Genomic DNA, 18,671 nt, shown 5'->3' with positions numbered 1-18,671 from the left:
ACATAGAGCCCGGGCCACAGAACTCTTTAAGTTGCAGTTTTGAATGACCTTCTTGTTCAGTGGTACTTGAGCGCCTCATCGTGACTCAAGAGTGCAACGACTTCACTTTAGAGGGGGAAAAAAAACAACTTCCGTATCACAGGGAGATTGATTGGACTTGATTGATGATGATTCCATTTTCCTAAAATTTTCTCTTTCACCCATGATTCTATTTTCCTAAAATTTTGTCCGAGTAAAAAAAAAAAAAAAAATCATGTTTCCACCCGGTCTCGAACCGGGGACCTTTCGCGTGTTAGGCGAACGTGATAACCACTACACTATGGAAACCTCTGATGCATGCCTTCCTCCTCCTGATCAAATTTACCTCAACTCATGTGCGGTGTGCAATGTATATTTTCATGTTTTGTTGCATTTTAAGTATTTCTAACTTGTAGGCAAACGTTAATTGATTTTACATTGTTTTTTAACATACGGGACGATTTAGTGTTTGCTGGCGTCATTTTTTAAAGGCCACGCCCATGTTTTGCGGCGTCTTGGACGCAAGCCTTGACTTCCATGTGTCGAGCACGAAATCCGAAACTTTGCTCCTATCTTTAGCTTTACTCTGACAAACACACGTTAGAAACGCGGTATTTTTCTTTATTTTTTTATGTGAACCAGTTAAATGCAACTTGACGGGGCGTTTCGCCAACAATCGACGTGGGCACCGAGGAGCGTTAGCTGCTTAAGCTAAGTGCTAACGATGAAGACTATGAACTCCAACAGCATCGTTGACATGTTTGAAGACGGAAACGTGGTCAAGATTTGTGCGCCGATGGTGCGATATTCAAAGTAAGTTCCATCTTTTGTTGTGGATTTTTGTCCCTGCTTTTATTTCCGTTGAAGCGTTTTTGTTTTGTTTAGTCTACACCTCGATTTTTGATGCGGGAGTTTCCATTTAACCAACATATCATGTTTGCTTCATCTATTTCCGCTCTAAACTTTTTTTTTTTCCCCAAGTTTTGATTAAGTATTGTCGTCTCATTTCTCTCCAGGCTGGCTTTCAGGTCATTGGTGAGGAAGTACAACTGTGACATTTGCTTCACTCCAATGATTGTTGCTTCTGACTTTGTGCAATCCGTCAAAGCAAGAGACAGTGAATTCACCACAAATGAGTGTGAGTAACAGTCATTCTAAAGTCAAATAAAATGACTTTATTTTGCTTCCCACTGATCCACGTGACTGACTACATCGCTACTTGGTACTTGTTTTTTTTTTTTTTTTAATGTTGTGTTTTTGGTGATTGTCTGCCATAGGTGACAGACCCCTGATTGTGCAGTTTGCTGCCCATGATCCTCAAACTCTGGTTGCTGCAACGTGCGCAGTTGCACCTTTCTCTGACGGAGTTGACCTGAACTGTGGATGCCCCCAGAGGTGCTTGTCTCGCTTCTTTTAAGTTCCATTCCTCGGTTGGATTGACACAGCTAGTCCACATTTCAAAGGAGCTTGATTCTGATATAAGATAATCTGCCTCTGTTGTGTGTGTATGTTTAGTGACATGATCTGGCTTTAGGAGGGGTGTGAAATTTTCATTTTAGGTGCATGTCCACTGTGAGAGAGATTGTCTAAAAAGAAAAATCCAGAAATCACAATGTATGAATTTTTTTAACGATTTATTTGTGTGATACAGCTGCAAATACATATTTGAACACCTGTCGATCAGCTGGAATTCTGACCCTCAAAGACGTTTTTAAAAGTCCACCTCCACTCCATGTATTATCCTGAATCAGATGCACCCATGTGAGGTCGTTAGCCGCATAAAGTAAGACTCAAACTTGTAACATGGCCAAGACCAAAGAGCTGTCCAAAGACACCAGAGACAAAATTCTACAACTCCACATGGCTGGAAAGAGAAATTGCCAAGCAGCTTGGTGGGGGAAAAAAAGTCCACTGTTGGCACAATCATTCGGAAACGGAAGAAGCTAAATGCGACGGTCAATCTCAATTGGAGTGGAGCCCCATGCACGATATCACCTCGTGGGGTCTCAATGATCCTTAGAAAGGTGACGAATCAGCCCAGGACTAAATGACAGCACCTGAAAAGAGCTGAGACCACCGTTTCCAAGGTGACTGTTGCCAATACACTAAGACGTCATGGTTTGAAATCATACATGACACGGAAGGTTCACCCTGCTTCAACCAGCACACGTCAAGGCCCGTCTTAAGTTTGCCAATGAACATTTGGATGATACAGAGGAGTCATGGGAGAAAGTTTTGTGGTCAGATGAGACCAAAATGGAACTTTTTGGTCATAATTCCACTAACAGTGTTTGGAGGAAGACGAGTGATGAGTTCCATCCCAAGAACACCGTCCCTACTGTGACGTACGGGGTTGCGAGCATCATGCTTTGGGGGTGTTTTTCTGCACATGGGACAGGACGACTGCACTGTATTGAGGAGAGGAGGACCGCGGCCATGTATTGTGAGATTTTGGGGAACAACCTCTTCCCCTCAGTCAGAGCATCGAAGATGGGTCGTGGCTGGGTCTTTCAAGATGACAATGACCCGAAGCACATAGCCAGGAAAACCGAGGAGTGGCTCCGTAAGAAGCATATCAAATTTCTGGCGTGTCCTAGCCAGTCTCCAGACCTAAACCCAATAGAAAATCTTTGGAGGGAGCTGAAACTCCGTGTTTCTCAGCGAAAGCCCAGAAACCTGTCTGATCTAGAGAAGATCTGTGTGGAGGAGTGGGCCAAAATCCCTCCTGCAGTGTGTGCAAACCTGGTGAACAACTACAGGAAACATTTGATCTCTGTAATTGCAAACAAATGCTACTGGACCAAGCACTCCCACAATGCCAATAAACAATAACTCCCCATTCTGGAACTAACAAACTTGGTCACCGGCAGTTTCAGTGAAAACTGGAAACTATTTCTGGACACATTGTTTCGTTTTGACGGTCCATTATATCCGATTTCTCGATTTTATCGAGGCTCCCCCCCGTACTTTCGTGATCGAAAATATTTTGCTTTCAGATGGGCCATGTCCGCAGGATATGGCGCGTGCCTTATCAACAAGCCTGAGCTGGTCAAAGACATGGTCAGACATGTCAGGAACCGAGTGGACAATCCAAACTATACAACATCCATCAAAATAAGGTAAAAAAAAAAAAAGGAGTCGTTCAGTCCTGGTTTTGTGAAGTGAGCAAAGATGATCACAATTGTATGAATCTGTAGAATTCACAAGGACTTGAGGAAGACGGTGGACCTGTGCCAGAAGGCCGAGTCCGCGGGCGTATCGTGGATCACGGTGCACGGTCGCACGTCGGAGGAGCGACACCAGCCGGTCCACTACGACGCCATCAAGACGATCAAAGGCAGCGTGTCGATTCCGGTCATCGCCAACGGCGACATCAAGTACCCAAGCGACGTGGAGTCGGTCCACCAGCTCACCGGTGTTGATGGTGATGTTTTTTTTTTTTTTTTTTTTAAATGAAAAATTAAATCCAAATTGCGTCTGTGAACATATTTTGTTAAAATGGATTTGATTGTTTTCTAGGTGTGATGGCAGCGCGAGGGTTGCTGGCGAACCCGGCCCTGTTCGCCGGTCACGAAGAAACGCCTCTGGAGTGCGTGTGGGACTGGGTGGACATTTCGGTCCAGCAGGGCACCCCGTTTACTTGCTTCCACAATCATCTCATCTACATGCTGGACAGGGTCAGCTCTCAGCCCGAGAGAAAAGTATTCAATTCTTTATGTAGTACGTCAGCCGTAATAGACTACCTGCAGAGCACGTATGGCTCGGCTCACGATTGGGGAACATGAGCGATCATTTTTAATTGCACTCGGCTCATTTTTTGTGTCGTGAGTGAGCTCGATCCCATGCTGCCTGCCTTTGGGCAGGTTTTAATGTGCGCTGGTTTCCCAGCCAGTTGCAGAGCATGTCGAGACCATTGATATTTAAAAAAAAAAAAAAAAAAAAAAAAAAAAAAGGACTGGATAGCACATACACTTCGAGTGGTATGTCAATTGGTTGAAGCCAGTTGGCTGCCATCTTGGTACTCCCACAACATGAGGAGGATATGGTTTACAGCAGGGGTCACCAACGCGGTGCCCGCGGGCGAATGGTAGCCCGCGAGGTACGTTCTAGAAATAGCATAAGCTACAAATTGTTACTATTATTTGTGCTTTAAATTCTGAATCTGACTTGCTTATGTGAGTTCAAATTTTAAAATACCTGTAATGTCGTTTACTACAATAAGTTATAACTAAAATATTTTATGTACGTGTAATGAAGTGAGTCTTTTTGTCGCAAACAGGTCGCGTCGCCCTTCATACGATCGGTGCTCACGAAGTAGACCTCAGCCTCAAAAAGGTTGTTGAGCCCTGGGATGGCGCATCCGCATCGAGCGGTATGTCGATTTGGTTGAAGCCAGTTGGGCGCCATCTTGGTACTCCTACAACGTGCGCAGGACATGGTTTACAGGTTGGATTATGGCGGGTTTATCCTCAAAATTTGGCATGTAGAATTAAAACTGGTGATGTGAGCTTGGCATTTTTTCAGTTCTGGTGACATGAAGGATTTTTAATTCGACTTGGTAAGACAAAAAAGGCGAAGTGCAAAGGAAAGACAGAACAAACATAGCAAGAAACCTTGCATATTCCCTAGGGCCCGATTTCCGTGGCATGTTAACTTTTCCCAAAATACGCTGTGAAGCACTATCACCATAGCATAGCAAAAAACTAAGCATTTTGGGTCATAAAAACATTAAATTTTAAGTCAGTCAGTTCGATATATTTGTGGAAATAAGGACTCGCAATGGGAAAATACATGCTAACCGTGTTGTTCATTTGTTGTCTCTGCGACGTCCCATTTCAGATAAAAAATTCAAACTTTTTTTTTTCCTCGCATTTGAAAATCAAATTCTATTTGTAGAGTTCCGTATAATGAAACTCATCAAAAATTTCACAGAAAATGTTTTCTTACTTATCCACTGATGAATTTGGGAAAATATTGACATTGCTTTTTTTGCAAAAAACCGTCATCTTATGAAGGTGATGCAGAGAGTTAACAGTGAACAACAACAATCGTAAACAAAAATCTGTTCAAGTGAATTAAACTCATCAGAAAATTGGGGAAAAAAACAACTTTACAGTGTGTAAAAGAAGGGGAACTATGAGACCGGGTAATTTCCGAGTCCGCGTCTGCTACGTACCCCGAGTTCCCCTGTTAGTAACGCATGCGCATTCATCACAAGGAGACTTTTCAGCAAGGGGGACTGCTCAGACCGTCACACCGGACTTGAATAGAGGACCTCTGAACCGTGAGGCAGCTGTGCTAACTAGTCATCCACTGTGCCGTCTATTCAATTTAAAAAAATTCAAACTATGTTTGTATGACTGTGCACATAAAAGAATGTGACTAAATTATAAATAAAGAAATTATCGGCACATATAATTCCTAGTGTGAATTGTGCGGAACAGCTTTAATTAATTCTGAATTATTTATGGCACCGTGATGGTTTGTCGCCTTCAACGACTAAATCCAAAATGGGGAAAAAAAAAAAAAAGACTTGAGGCGCACTAATGGGAGATTTCACCAAATGGTCACGTGGTCTCGGTTCCCAGAAAGTCCACCACGAGTTATTGGCCTTTTCATGCTTATTTTCATTAATGAATAAATGCTAGGGATACACTTGTTTTCATTAATGAATAAATGCTAGGATAGTGGTGCTAAGGATAGAAAAACAGTTTTGTTTTGTTTTTGTTTTTTTTAACAACGAGTTACCTTGAGACAAATGGCCTAAATTTGAATGTTTCGAAATGTTTGACACACTTAAAAATGGCTCCATCTGTTGACTAAACCTGCGTGTTGCTTTAAAATTAAGTGTAAATAAATGTATATATTGACCCTTATCTGTTGATGTCTTTTTTTTTTTTTTTTTCAAATAATGATCCATCAAAGGAAGTTGAAAACACTGATAAAGATTTTGACTGGAGCGAACCAGAAGTCACTCACCTTCAAAAGAAGAGCGATTACGAGACCGAATTGAGCTGTTTTAAAATTCAAAGTATCGTCCTTAAAAGCAAAAAAACATTTACTGTAGTATGGTTGAAGTAATTTTTGCTGCTATAGCGTGATTTTGCCCTCCCGCGTGAAGCACGAGTGCAGGAAAGTTTCAATTTGAAAGCAAGCGGAAGACATTGTTCTTACCGGAAACGTTGTGGGGCGCATGAGCAGGAAGTGCGAAACGCAGACGGTCACAACTTTAAATGGCTCCAAAATTGTTTGGTAAAAATTAGATTTTCTTTTCGTCGTTGGTTGTCTGCTTTGCCGGTAAGTCAACAAGCCGCGTACTTCGCGAGTAAGAAACGTTCTGATATTTAAAAAAAAAAACTAAAATAAAACAGAGTAGAAGTACCTTTAATTGCTGTGCTCATGGGGAAACTACGTGAATGTATGATTTTTTTTTTTTTTTTTTTCACTTTTTCGTGTCTTTTGTGAGGAGTAGTTCACGTCACACAGTTGCTTGAAATGGCCTCGCGGCGTGAAATGTCTTGTTAAAAACTATTGTCTCGAAGTAAAGTGATCCCAAGTAGTGTTGACATACGAGTAGACAATTGTCAGCGATGGACCACGCCTTCTATTCAACCTGCTGCAAGATGACGGAGGTTGTAAAACCAGTGTTCCCTAATCTCTCTTTTTGTGTGTGTGTGTTTCAAGTTGTCATCACCTCTGAGAGATGACGTTGCAATGGACCGCCGTGGCCCTCTTCCTCTACATGGAGATTGGCCTCCTCGTCATCCTCTGCCTGCCCTTCATTTCAGCTAAGAGGTGATGCGGAATGTTTTATCCTCGCGAACATTTCGAACGATACACAAGCAGGGTGCGCGCAGTTCGATAACCGAGTCTGCTTTGACCCGCGAGTCCAACCTTTTTGATCAAGTCAGCCTGTATCCCCAAAAAAATAATATGATGGGCGATTATTTTGTGGTCTGGGTTGTGTTTAAAAAAAAACAGCGATTAGAGAGACTTGATGTTCCACTTTTAGTAATTTATTAATGTAGTCACGCATGGAAAGACAGTTGGTCCTGATGACATACCGGTGGAGGTATGGAAGCAATTTGGTGAGGTGGCTGTGGAGTTTTTGACCAACTTATTCAATAGAATACTAGCGAGAGAGAAGATGCCAGGAGAATGGAGTAAACGTGTGATAGTCCCCATTTTTACAAACAAAGGTGACGTTCAGAACTGTGGAAACTACAGAGGAATAAAGGTGATGAGCCACACAATGAAGTTATGAGAAAGAGTAGTGGAGGCTAGACTCAGGTCAGAAGTAAGTTTCTGCGAGCAACAGTATGCCTAGAAAGCGTACCACAGATGCATTATTTGCCTTGAGGATGCTCGTGGAAAAATACAGAGCTACATTGTGTCTTTGTAGACCTAGAGAAGGCCTACGACGGAGTACCGAGACAGGAACTGTGGTACTGCATGCGCAAGTCTGGTGTGGCGGAGAAATCTGTAAGAATAGTACAGGACACGTATGAGGGCAGCAGAACAGCGGTGAGGTTTTGCCGTAGGTGTGTCAGAAGAATTTAAGGTGGAGGTGGGACTGCATCAGGGATCCGCGCTGAGCCCCTTCCTGTTTGCGGTAGTAACGGATAGGCTGACAGATGAGGTTAGACTGGAATCCCCTTGGACTGTGATGTTCGCAGATGATATTGTGATCTGCAGTGAAAGCAGGGAGGAGGCGGATGAACAATCGGAAAGGTGAGGTACACACTGGAAAGGAGAGGAAGGAAGATTAGCCAAAGTAAAACAGAATCTATGTGCGTGAATGAGATGGGCTGAGGGGGAAGTGTGAGGCTACAGGGAGAAGAGATGGCGAGGGTGGATGACTTCAAATACTTGGGGTCAACGATCCAGAGTGAGGGTGAGTGTGGTAAGGAAGTGACAAAACGGGTCCAAGCAGGGTGGAGCAGTCGGCGGAAGGTGTCTGGTGTTCTATGTGACAGAAGAGTTTCCACTAGGACAAAGGGCAAAGTCAAACTAAGCCCCTTTATTGATTTGTGTGTACCCCATTTTGAGTGCTCAAGTGTGATAACTTTGCCCGCTTGTGGATGTGTTTCAGATGGCAGAGCGTTTTCAATTTGAGAATCTGGAGCCCGGTTGCCCGCTTTTGGAACAAAGTCTTCCTCACGATGATTATCATACTTATTGTCCTCTTCCTCGGTAAGTGCACGGTTGTTTACGACTCCCCCGCCCACAAATATATATTTGGCACCAAAATCGGGCGGGGGATAAACGCATCCATGTTAAATCTGGGACTGAATGGCCAGGGTTGAGTGGCAGATACTTTTCATTTCACCAGCCTGAGAATGAAGTAGTTGACAGTTCCCTTTTCGGTATTGTATGTATTTGATGGGCTATTACCATCATAATACCGGTATTTAAATATTTGCCACCCATTCAGTCCCCACAAATAACCAGCTGCCACTTTCACCCGACAATCTCAAACGGATGATGATGATGATGATGATGATAGAGTTTCTATGGTGTGTTTGTTCATCTCCTCATGTAGATGCGGTCCGCGAGGTGAGGAAGTACTCGGTGAAAGATCTCGGCAGGGACGCCAAGCTGCTGCCCAACATGCACGACCACATGCACATGAAGCTTTTCCGGGCCCAGCGGAACCTTTACATCTCTGGCTTCGCCGTCTTCCTCTGGCTGTGAGTCTTCCTTCACTGCGACGGGTCAAACTTACTCACTTATTGGAACAAATAACTCATGAATATGCTAATTGCTTGTGCGCCGCCTCAGTTATACTCTTGTCCTTTATACATTCATAATCTACATGCAGACTCCATCCATCCTGCATGCCTTTTCTCTCGTCCTGTCCTCCCCCCACAGTACACGCAACAGCCATGTTTAAAGCTCCACTGCCATGCTTATGAACATTCTAAAATAGATATTGTCATGAAAAATACATATAAAATTATTCACTTCAATGTCTATACGAAAAAATAAATATGAGCAGAGTGTGCGTCATGCATACGCAAAGTTGCAGAAGTGTCATTTGACATCCAAGTGGTCACCATATTGGCTGCGTCTTCTGCCCATGACATCACAATGGGAGATTCACCATTGAAAACAGGCTGTGCCACCTACTAAGGGAGACGAACACGCACCTTCTGACACGGAAGCTCCTTTCGGAGAAGAGAACGTCTCACGACCGAGTGAAGTGACCGGGGCAATATTAGCCTTATCATTTCGAGCCATATTTAGATGATATGCAGATCGCAGCCAAACGTTATGCCGCCAAACCACCTCCCCCCCTCGATCCACCCCTACACAGCGGTGATAAAAACAACAGCGCCCGCGTATGACGATGACGCTGTGGCCAAACCGCCTCCCCGTCCGATCCACCCCCACGCGGCAATGGTAAAAACGCCGCCCGCGAGCAATTAGGCAAAGCCGTGATCGGCAGACGCACATCGACACATTTATCACCCCTGATTTACGGATTATGCCCCCCCCCCCAACTTTTTTTTTTTTTTTTTTTTTAGTAGGCGTATACACACCTACCTGTCATTTGGAACGCACAAAGCTCGTCCTTTGCACCTGTGCAATCCATTTTCCACTACGAACCGGGTCTTTTTGAAAAGTATGAATCCATCCGCCCGAGTGTTCGAACAATATCCAGCAATACAGCCAGCCGGCATTTTGGCTAACACGAAGGAACAACGAGCTACCTTCCCGCAGGTAAAACTAGTAGAAACATACGAGATCGCCTGAGTGCGCTGGGGTTTTGACATCACTTCCTGCTTCTTCTCCAAAACAATTCCCTCGAGAGGATTTTCATGGCGGGAATTCCAAAAAGCCATATATGTCAAATTCATGTTTTGTGGTGAAATAACAGCTGGGTCCATTCCGTCTGACTTTTTTTTTTTCATCAATAACATGCTAATAATAATCATGCATTTCCTGACACTCGACCTTTAATGTTTCATTGTTGACAGAAATGAGTTACTTTCCTCATTCACTTTACAATGAGTGTTTTGTCTACGGTTCTCTCTCCGCGAAGAAACCTCGTTCTGTTCCGCTGATCGACTCATAGTAGAAGTGTTAATAAACTGCTATTATAATACTAAGAAACCACAGAAGTTCAATGTGAGACAGTGAAACTGTTCCAACCAAAAAGGGATGCAGATCCTCCATTCTTCTCCATTCCTAGCAGCCGCACGGTGAAAACAAAAAAAAAAAAAAAAAAGTTTAAACATTTTCTTTCTTCCTTCTTATCTTATTTTTGATGAAAAGGGTGATGAAGCGAGTGGTCACCTTGATAAACCAGCTGGCTTCGGTTTCCGGGACCACTGCTGCTCTGCAGGCGCAGGCTGAAAATGCGAACAAAGCCGCCGAGAAGTATTTGGAGGACAACGAGCTGCTGAAGAAGGTACCCGCCACGGATATACCGATAGATGGCCAGCTGTACTGTACAAAAAAAAAAAAAAACATACTGGTAAAAATCACTGAGACACGGCAGTAACACTCTAGCGCAGCGCTAACAGGGCCAGACCGGTAAAAGTCACTTCCACGGCACATATATTCCACCGGCCTCACTCATCTTTTCACACCTTTTCCAGTCGAGTGCCCACTTACGGCCGTTAAAAGGGGTTAGGGTTAGTGTCACCGCAGGGTTAAAAGCGTGTGCAAAAAAAATTGCGGCTTATAGGCTGTAAATTATGGTAGATCTTTTTTTTTTTTTTTTTTTCCCCCTCACTAATTGGTGCAAGTTCCACTCCAACCTTTTACCTCCGTGGCCTCGCTGTCGCCCCTATTAATTGACATCAAAGGCACATTTGACTGTCGATAGGATCCAACCCAGTTTTTTTTTTTTGTTTTGTTTTTAATCGTACGCCCCCACCCCCCGCCGCCCCGGCGCATCATCTTTTCAGACTCTGATGGAGGGGACAGGAGACAAAGCGACGGCCGAGGGAATGGAGCTGTTGAGGAAAGAGCTGGAGAAACTGAAAGAAGAACTGAAGACTTCGGAAGACGGTTAGTGCCATTTGACAATTTCTGAATGGGTATTTTCTGTGGTGCACGATATACAAAACACTCCCACAAATGTGGGGCATAATTGATTATTTGCGAAATGTATCCATATTAAAAGATGTTTTTTTTTTTTTTGTCTTTTTAATGTTGCAAAAATGAGTAGCGCACACTGGTTTATGCAAGTCCGGTAAAGCTAAATTATAGGATAAAAGAAGATGACGTGAACCACAGGTGAGTATCGTAATCCTAAAAATTGTGAGAAAATTGATTTTGTGGTAGTTGAGTGTATATACGAACAAGGGAACATGTTGTGTCTTTTCTTGTGAGGCACTTTTATTTTTATTTTTTCTTCTGACTCATTAACATGAAGCCAATTGTTGAACAAAAGGGTGCCTTAATTTGTCGTGTGACCAAGCTCGGATGTCATTTTACCGTAATTTCCGGCCTACAAGCCGCGACTTCTTTCACACGCTTTCAACCCTGCGGTTTATGCGGCCATGCGGCTAATTCGGGCATTTTTTTTCTGATGGACGCAAGGGGGCACTCGAGCGGAAAAGGCAAGAATGAGACCGGTGGAATATATCTTCCGAGGAAGTGACTTTTACTGGTCCTGTTAGCACTGTGCTAGCGTGTTGCTGCTGTGTTACTGGCCTGTGTCAGTGATATTTACCGGTAAAATTTGTTCTTTAACAGGCCCTGTTAGCGTTAGCACTATAGTTAGTGTTAGTGCGGCGCTAGCGTTAGCGTAGTGCTAGCACTTGGTTTAGCGCGGCGCTAGCCTTAAACTCTTTCTGTGTTACGTTTTATATATTAATATCTCGTCTTTTACACAGCTGCGTCGTATGTATGTACCAAAAGGTATTTCCTTGACAAACGTACTCGGTGAGACTTGTAACCAGGTGCGCTGTGTAGGCCGGGAATTACGGTACTTGTGTACCAAATAAATGTTTCCCAGTGAAACGACTTGAAATGCCATCAATGTTTTCCATCTCCCCGAAGAATATAACTTTTCTTAAAGGTGTTTAATAATGGGGGTAAATGTAAGTATGCTCGAAGAACATAAGTATTTTTTTTCATAGATGAGAAATTTTATGGGGTGGCACGGCGGATCAGCTGGTCCCGGGTTCGATCCCGGCGCCGTCTGTGTGGAGTTTGCATGTTCTCCCCGTGCCTGCCTGGGTTTTCTCCGGGTGGGCGCTCCGGTTTCCTCCCACATCCCCAAAAACATCCAACATTAATTGGACACTCTAAATTGCCCGTAGGTATAATTGTGAGTGCGACTGTTTGTCTCTATGTGCCCTGTGATCTGCTGGCAACCAGTTCATGGTGTACCCGGCCTCTTGCCCGTGGACAGCTGGGATGGGCTCCAGGACTCCCTGCGCCCCTCGTGAGGATAAGGAGCTAAGAAAATGGATGATGGATGGATTCATTAGGGCCATAGCTTGGTCGGTCACCTCAAGAACTGGTCCCCTTGGACTCTATGTGGGCGAAGTTTTGTTGGGTGGGGGAGGGGGGGGTTATCCATCCCCCCCCCCCCCCCCCCCCATCACACTGCACTGTATCTTTTTGTCTGTGTGCCGCTTGGCTTCACAATGAAGGCCATTCGTCGCCATCCGCTCCCCTCGAGCAGGTCGGAGCGCGCACCCCCGCTTGCACAAGCCGTCACTCACCGCAGCGGCGGAACGAACAATACGTCGCTTCGCAGTTTTGTTTTTGGTCCCATTTTGTGTTGTCGGGTTTTGATCTCCGCCCGTCTGTGTGTGAAACACAGCGCTGAAGAAGTCCGAGAGCGACGCGGACGGCTTGAAGAAACAGACGGACGGTCTCGCCAGGGAGTACGACAGACTGCTGAAAGAGCATCAAGAGCTTCAGGTGAGGCTTTTTTTTTTTCCCCCAAGAATTCCTCAACGACTATATCATAATTTTTCATGCGATATTCTTTGTCTTCCAGAATATTCAAAGTCCTGTCGACAAAAAGGAAGACTAAACTTCGGAACGAGTTTTCCGCACAACTCCGTGACTCGGCAAACGATGCAGGAAATGTAAACAAGCTTTTGAATGGAGCCGATTATTATTATTGTTTTTTTTTTTTTTTTTTTTCAGGGGATAGAGGGGGGGGGGTCTCCAAGCGCCTGACGATCTTAAAGGGGGAGTTTCCTGTTTCTGCCTGGCACTGCGACTAAGAGGATTGCCGCTCGAGTCAGTGCTCTTTCATTGTGACTTTGGGACCGCTACGGAGTGTGATTTGGGGGGGGGTGGGGGCTGTAATTTTTTTTTTTTTTTTTTCGTTTAGTCATTCTTCGAAAAAGTTATTTTTCTTTTATGTATTTTTAGATTTCCTAACACCTGACCTCCATCACAAGTGAAAAGTTGCTGTTATGTAGATGTCGCGCACACACTTTGCTGTCAAATCATGACATTTTGTGGGGGAGGGGGGCGTTTGTATGTACTAATTTTTAGCAGTGTGCTATTACGGTCGCGAATTCCAACATTAAGTAATTCCCCCATTTTGACCTTGTCTTAATTTGAGTGTGTCCCCGTAAAATATGGAAGAGGTAAACTTTGTTGTTTTGGGAGTGTTTTTGTGACAGTTTTACTGGGTGAAAAGTTGTTTGTTCTTATGGTTTGGGTCTGAAATGCACCAAAAATTGGGGTATACGTGTGTGTGTATATATGGAAATATGTACGGCAAACGTGCCTGTCGTGGAGATGTGGAATATATACCGAAATTATCGGCCTACAGAGCGCGCCTGGTGATAAGCCTCGGTACGCAGAAAGAATTTAACACCTGCGCGGCAGTGCTAACGCTAGCACAACGGTGCTAACACTAGCGTAGGAGTTCTAACGTGGCGGCGCTAATGTGGCGGTGCTAGCGCGAGTGCAGTGATGCTAACGGTAACACGGCGGTGCAAATGCAGCGGTGCCAACACTAGCGTGGCCACGCTAACGCGGCGGTGGAAATGCGGCAGTGCTAACGCTAGTGCGGAGGCGTTAACGCGGCAGTGGTAACGTTAGCGCGGCGGTGCTAACGCTAACATGGTGGCGCTAATGCAGCAGTGCTAATGCTAACTCGCGCGGCGGCTGTGGAAAAAAAAGTCCCAGCTCGTAGGCCGGGAATTACGGTATATATTTTTTGTAACCCTCCATCTTAAATAATACACCCCAAGACATCTTTGGATTGGGTATTAAAAAGTTTTATTAGTTGTATTTTTTTTGACATTTTTACAAAAATAATCCTTAAAAATTATGTACATTCTTATCACTTTGTTGCCGCTCTCGTGTACGCACTCAACGCGTTTGTCTGATGCGGCTGAATTCAAAGACGCACGATACAGTTGAACCTACAGCGTAACCCCAATCGGGAGAAAGTCTTACAAAAACAATATCTACACCTATGAGGGCATTTTTTTATACATAATCTGAATGTATAATGGCTATGCGTATTAGTCTGTTCACCCCCCCCCAAAAAAAAAAATGAACAATAAAACACCTGAGAAAAGTCACGTCTGTCGTCGTTGGGGTTTGTGTGTCAGTTTCTCCGCAAAACAAAGTCACGAGCGTAAAGTCTTAACGTCGTCGAGGTAGAGCTAAAAACACGTCGGCAATATCAATAAAATATTTGTGTCACAGTTGAGCCGAGGGCAGCGTTTGGCACGTATTGCGTGGCGACCGCCGCGCAACACAAGGCGAGCGATGGCAGTAAGGCATTGCCATGGTGACGAAAGATGAAGATATGAACGTAATTTGTGTGCTGCTTCCGGAGCAAGGCACTGCCTGGAATCGCTCCTCGTTTTGGACGCCATCTTTTTGGTCAAAACTATTTCGGTGGGGCTACATCAGCGCATCGAGTCACGTGAGACGGCGATCAGGAATTCGTGTTTTACGAGTCCGCCGGGCACCCTGCAGATCTAGCGGTCGGGAAGTCTGACTCAGTTCTGAGGTTCAGGTTTCTTCTGGCTTCCTCCCCGGATTCTCTGATATAACGATTTGCAGAGTTTACAACCGCCATATAGCAAGGCACTTTTTTTTTTTTTTTTCTTTCCCCAGTACGATACATTCAGGGTTTCCTGGCGGTGAGGTGCCGTTAAACGCTGTTCCTTGCACTCTTCTACCCCTGCAGTTACACTCAGGCCTAAGTGGTGTCCCGTTTTCCTCAGCGCTCCCCAGTCGACACCGTCGAACCCCACGAGTCCCCCCCCCCCCCGTCCCTCGTCCTCGAGTCTTGACGTCGCCGATGACTCACATGCGCGCGCGATGACGCACGGGAGGCTGGTGCGATTCTGTCGCTCTCATTTTTGCACCCAGTCCTTTGTTATCCCTTTTGTCTTCCCGGACCGTCCTGTCACTCAAATTCTTTAAACGGGTCCCTGTCCTGGAAGTAGCCTCCACGGGCTGCTTTTCTGGTCCTATCAGGTCCTGTACTACTTGTCGACTGTACGTGTCGCTTCCTCGCAGAGTCTGGCGCGAGCTTTGCAGTTCACAAAACGCTTTTTCAGTCTTCTCACGAGGGAGATGTCGATTCTACGGCAGACTAGGCGTGGCCTTGGAGAAATTTGTATTTTCAGCAATGAACTAGTCGGGGGGGGTGGCACAGTCCCGGCCCCGCCTTTGTGGAGTTTGCATGTTCTCCCCGTGCCTACGTGGGTTTCCCTCCGGGCACTCCGGTTTCCTCCCACATCCCAAAAACACGCGACATTAATTGGACACTCTAAATAGCCCCTGGGTGTGTTTTTCTCTACGTGCCCTGCGATTGGGTGGAAACCGGTTCAGGGTGTACCCCGCGTTCTTGCCCGATGGCAGCTGGGATAGGCTCCAGCACTCGCCCTTGTGAGGATAAGCAGCTAAGTAAATGGATGGAACTAGTGGGGCACAAGTGATGATTTTTTTTTTTCCACTGTGAACGGCGAAAATCCTGCCCAATGTTGTTGTTCTTCTGTTTTTGTGTTGTGTTCTTTTTTTGTTTGTTTTTGTTCTGTTTTGCTCAGTTCTCTCAAACCTTCTAAAGTCTGTCAATATTTCCCCAAATGCGTTTTTTTGTCCGTGCCTTGCAAACTGCAATGGAGGGAGTATGTAAAAACTCTCGCCGCAAAGCAAAAACAGATCGGGCACTGTAACTCGTGTCGCACGAGTAATATGCCCAAGCCTGCAGTTAAAAAAAAAAAAAAAAAAAAGTCAAAATATTCCGAGGATAAAGTTGTAATTCAGAGTAAAAACAGTCATTTTACACTAACATGAGAACAATAAAAAATGTTTTTTAAAAAAGGAAAACAAGTATGAATCCCTCTTTTCAAACAAACCCTCATTTGTTCACTAATCGGTAATCATTTTAACAAAAACTAATCATCTATGAATCCATGTCTGATCTCTACAGAGTGAACAAAAAAAAAATAAAAATTACAACTTCATTCTCACTTTACAACTTTTTCCTTAAAATAAAAATGATTTTATTCACATGGTACTGACTCCCCCCGACCCTTCATATGACAACTTTATTCTATTTTTACTCACATTTCTTTGCTGCTGTATTTCTCGTCAGTGTGGCACTAATAATCTATACATAAAAAGAGATAGATACCCATTTTTTTTTTTTTTAGAAAAACAACTACAATACATTCAAGACAAGTATTTAAGCTACAGTATAACAAATGTCTCTCAAATCCATATGAAGTAGTAAATATAGACTTTAAATATTCAGATTTAATGATTCCCTGCAAATGTATGTGTGTTTGTGTGTAGATATGTTTGTTCATCTGCGTGTGCGATGAAAAAAGGAGGTCGGCGGTCCTGAGAGGTCTTGTTTTTTTTTTTTGTTGTTGTTTGTTGTTTGGAGGAAATCAAAGCCGCGTCTCACGATCCGTACCGTTTTCCGACGTTCTTTTCAAAGTCTCGGAATTCGAGATGACAAATTCCTCTTTCCTGAGCGCTTCGAGCTCGGTCCCGCCATTGGCGAGCGCTCCGCGGAGGGCGTCGTGTTCCTCCTCCTCCAGCTGCCGGCTGAGCAGGACGAAGCCCGGGATGCAGATCAGGAAGGAGATGGTCCGCAGGCCCAGAGTCAGGCCCAGGTAGGCTATCCTGAGAGGAAAGAAGAGGGGAGGAAAAAAAAAAAAAAAGATTGCAACTCACGTGGAAATGCAGTTCGATGGAATGTAATTTCCGGACTATAACCCGCGACTCAACCCTGCGGCTTATACACTGATGCGGCAAATTTATGCGTTTTTTGGCGCTCGAGAGGAAAAGGTAAGAGTGAGACAGGTGGAATATATGTGCCGAGGAAGACGTTGGGCATTGTGCATGAATAAAATTACCATGCACAGACGGTCATCATGTAAAAATGCAAGAAGAAATTCATACGATGCAGCTTTCAAGTTAAAAGCTGGCCGATAAAGAAGGAAAGAGCTGCTGTATGGAAACTTGCCATAAATAAATCGATGGTGAGATGCTGGAAACGGCAGCGGGAAGAACTGGGGCAGTGTAAAAAGATGAAAAAAAAAAGCATTCAGAAGTCATAAATGCAGGTGGCTCGAACTGGAAAACATTCGAGAAGACTGTGTGAATGCATTTTGTGTTTCAATGTGGGCATGTGCGGCATATACACGGGTGCGGCTTATGTATGTACAAAATGGTTTTTCCCTTTCGAGACGTCACCGTTTTCACGACGCCATGCTGACGGTCAAACAGAGCTGCTCGACACTGTGTGTGTGTGTGGGGGGGATATTGAACCGGAGGAGAATATTTGCAATACCAGACACCTGTTGTGCTGTTGGTTGTCACAATAGACGAGACAGACATTTAAAGAGGTCATTCTATCGAATACCAGCTGAAAAGACCGGAAAATATTGATGGATTTCGGCAATTAAACGTGACGGATGGCGCCCAACCAAAATACACATAAATTCCTGTGTAGCGATCGTTTCATTTCAGGTAGGAATTATTCTTCTCAATCTCAAATTACCAAAAAGTATTTATAATGCCAAGTTGGCTCATTTGAGAACAATGCATTTAAAGAAAAAAATAAAAATGATAGTCATCTCCAGCATACACGGAAGCGTGTTGCGGCCACACGTTAATCTTCGGTAAACCTCTCCTCGACAGACTTTTTTTTTTTTTTTTTTTAAATATGCATTGTTCTCAAATGAGTCCAATGCGTATTTAAAAAAAAAAAGAAAATAAACCGTAGGTTACATACACGTTTACGTAGGTTAACGTGTGGCTGCAACACGCTTCTGTGCACGGAGCCTGAAGCCTATCCCAGCGGTTTATTTTCCTTTTTTTTTTAAATACACATTGGACTCATTCGAGAACAATGCATATTTAAAAAAAAAAAAAAAACGTCTGTCACGGAGAGGTTTACCCTAGTTTAACATGTGACCGTAACACGCTTCAAAATGAGCCAACTTGGCACGACAAATATTTGTTGGGAAACGCTTGTCCTCTTTTTTTTCCCCAATCATAGTTAATGAATGCGACCTGGGGTCATTTATTTAAATATTGGTATTTGTATTGAATACTAGCTGAAAAGATTGATGGATTTCGGCAAAGGTTAACGTATAGCCGAACACACTTCTGCGTTCACGAGCCGTCTCTCCATTGAGAACAGATGCAGCAATAAAGTATTCGTATGCAGACATTTCTAGTCT

The 18,671-nt window shown here is 44.2% G+C and overlaps 2 protein-coding genes and 1 non-coding gene across 4 annotated transcripts in view; 1 reads left to right on the top strand and 2 right to left on the bottom strand.

Annotated features, from left to right (window-relative positions):
- Positions 1 to 254: 254 nt before the first annotated feature.
- trnav-aac (transfer RNA valine (anticodon AAC)) lies at positions 255 to 327 on the bottom strand. Its single transcript has one exon. It is a non-coding gene; the product is annotated as a tRNA-Val (tRNA).
- A 177-nt stretch (positions 328 to 504) lies between these two features.
- dus4l (dihydrouridine synthase 4-like (S. cerevisiae)) lies at positions 505 to 14,489 on the top strand. The gene is made up of 13 exons (XM_061827697.1): positions 505 to 831; positions 1,035 to 1,156; positions 1,296 to 1,413; positions 3,015 to 3,137; positions 3,216 to 3,442; positions 3,538 to 3,800; positions 6,722 to 6,813; positions 8,111 to 8,211; positions 8,561 to 8,708; positions 10,297 to 10,432; positions 10,935 to 11,037; positions 12,806 to 12,906; positions 12,986 to 14,489. The coding sequence occupies exons 1-13, from the start codon at positions 743 to 745 to the stop codon at positions 13,019 to 13,021; spliced, it is 1,659 nt and encodes a 552-aa protein (XP_061683681.1). The 5' UTR covers positions 505 to 742; the 3' UTR covers positions 13,022 to 14,489.
- The window catches only part of slco1c1 (solute carrier organic anion transporter family, member 1C1), a 37,866-nt gene continuing 32,660 nt past the window's right edge, over positions 13,466 to 18,671 (bottom strand). For both annotated transcript variants that reach the window (XM_061828409.1, XM_061828410.1), the window contains one exon: positions 13,466 to 17,106. In XM_061828409.1, coding sequence (XP_061684393.1) covers positions 16,869 to 17,106 — 238 coding nt within the window. In that variant the 3' untranslated portion in view covers positions 13,466 to 16,868. The remainder of the gene's footprint in view (positions 17,107 to 18,671) is intronic.

Source organism: Syngnathoides biaculeatus, chromosome 8, assembly GCF_019802595.1.
Source record: "Syngnathoides biaculeatus isolate LvHL_M chromosome 8, ASM1980259v1, whole genome shotgun sequence".
In the NCBI taxonomy this organism is placed as follows: Eukaryota; Metazoa; Chordata; class Actinopteri; order Syngnathiformes; family Syngnathidae; genus Syngnathoides; species Syngnathoides biaculeatus.
Note: the sequence above shows the minus strand (reverse complement) of the source record. Positions and strands in the feature narration are given on the sequence as shown.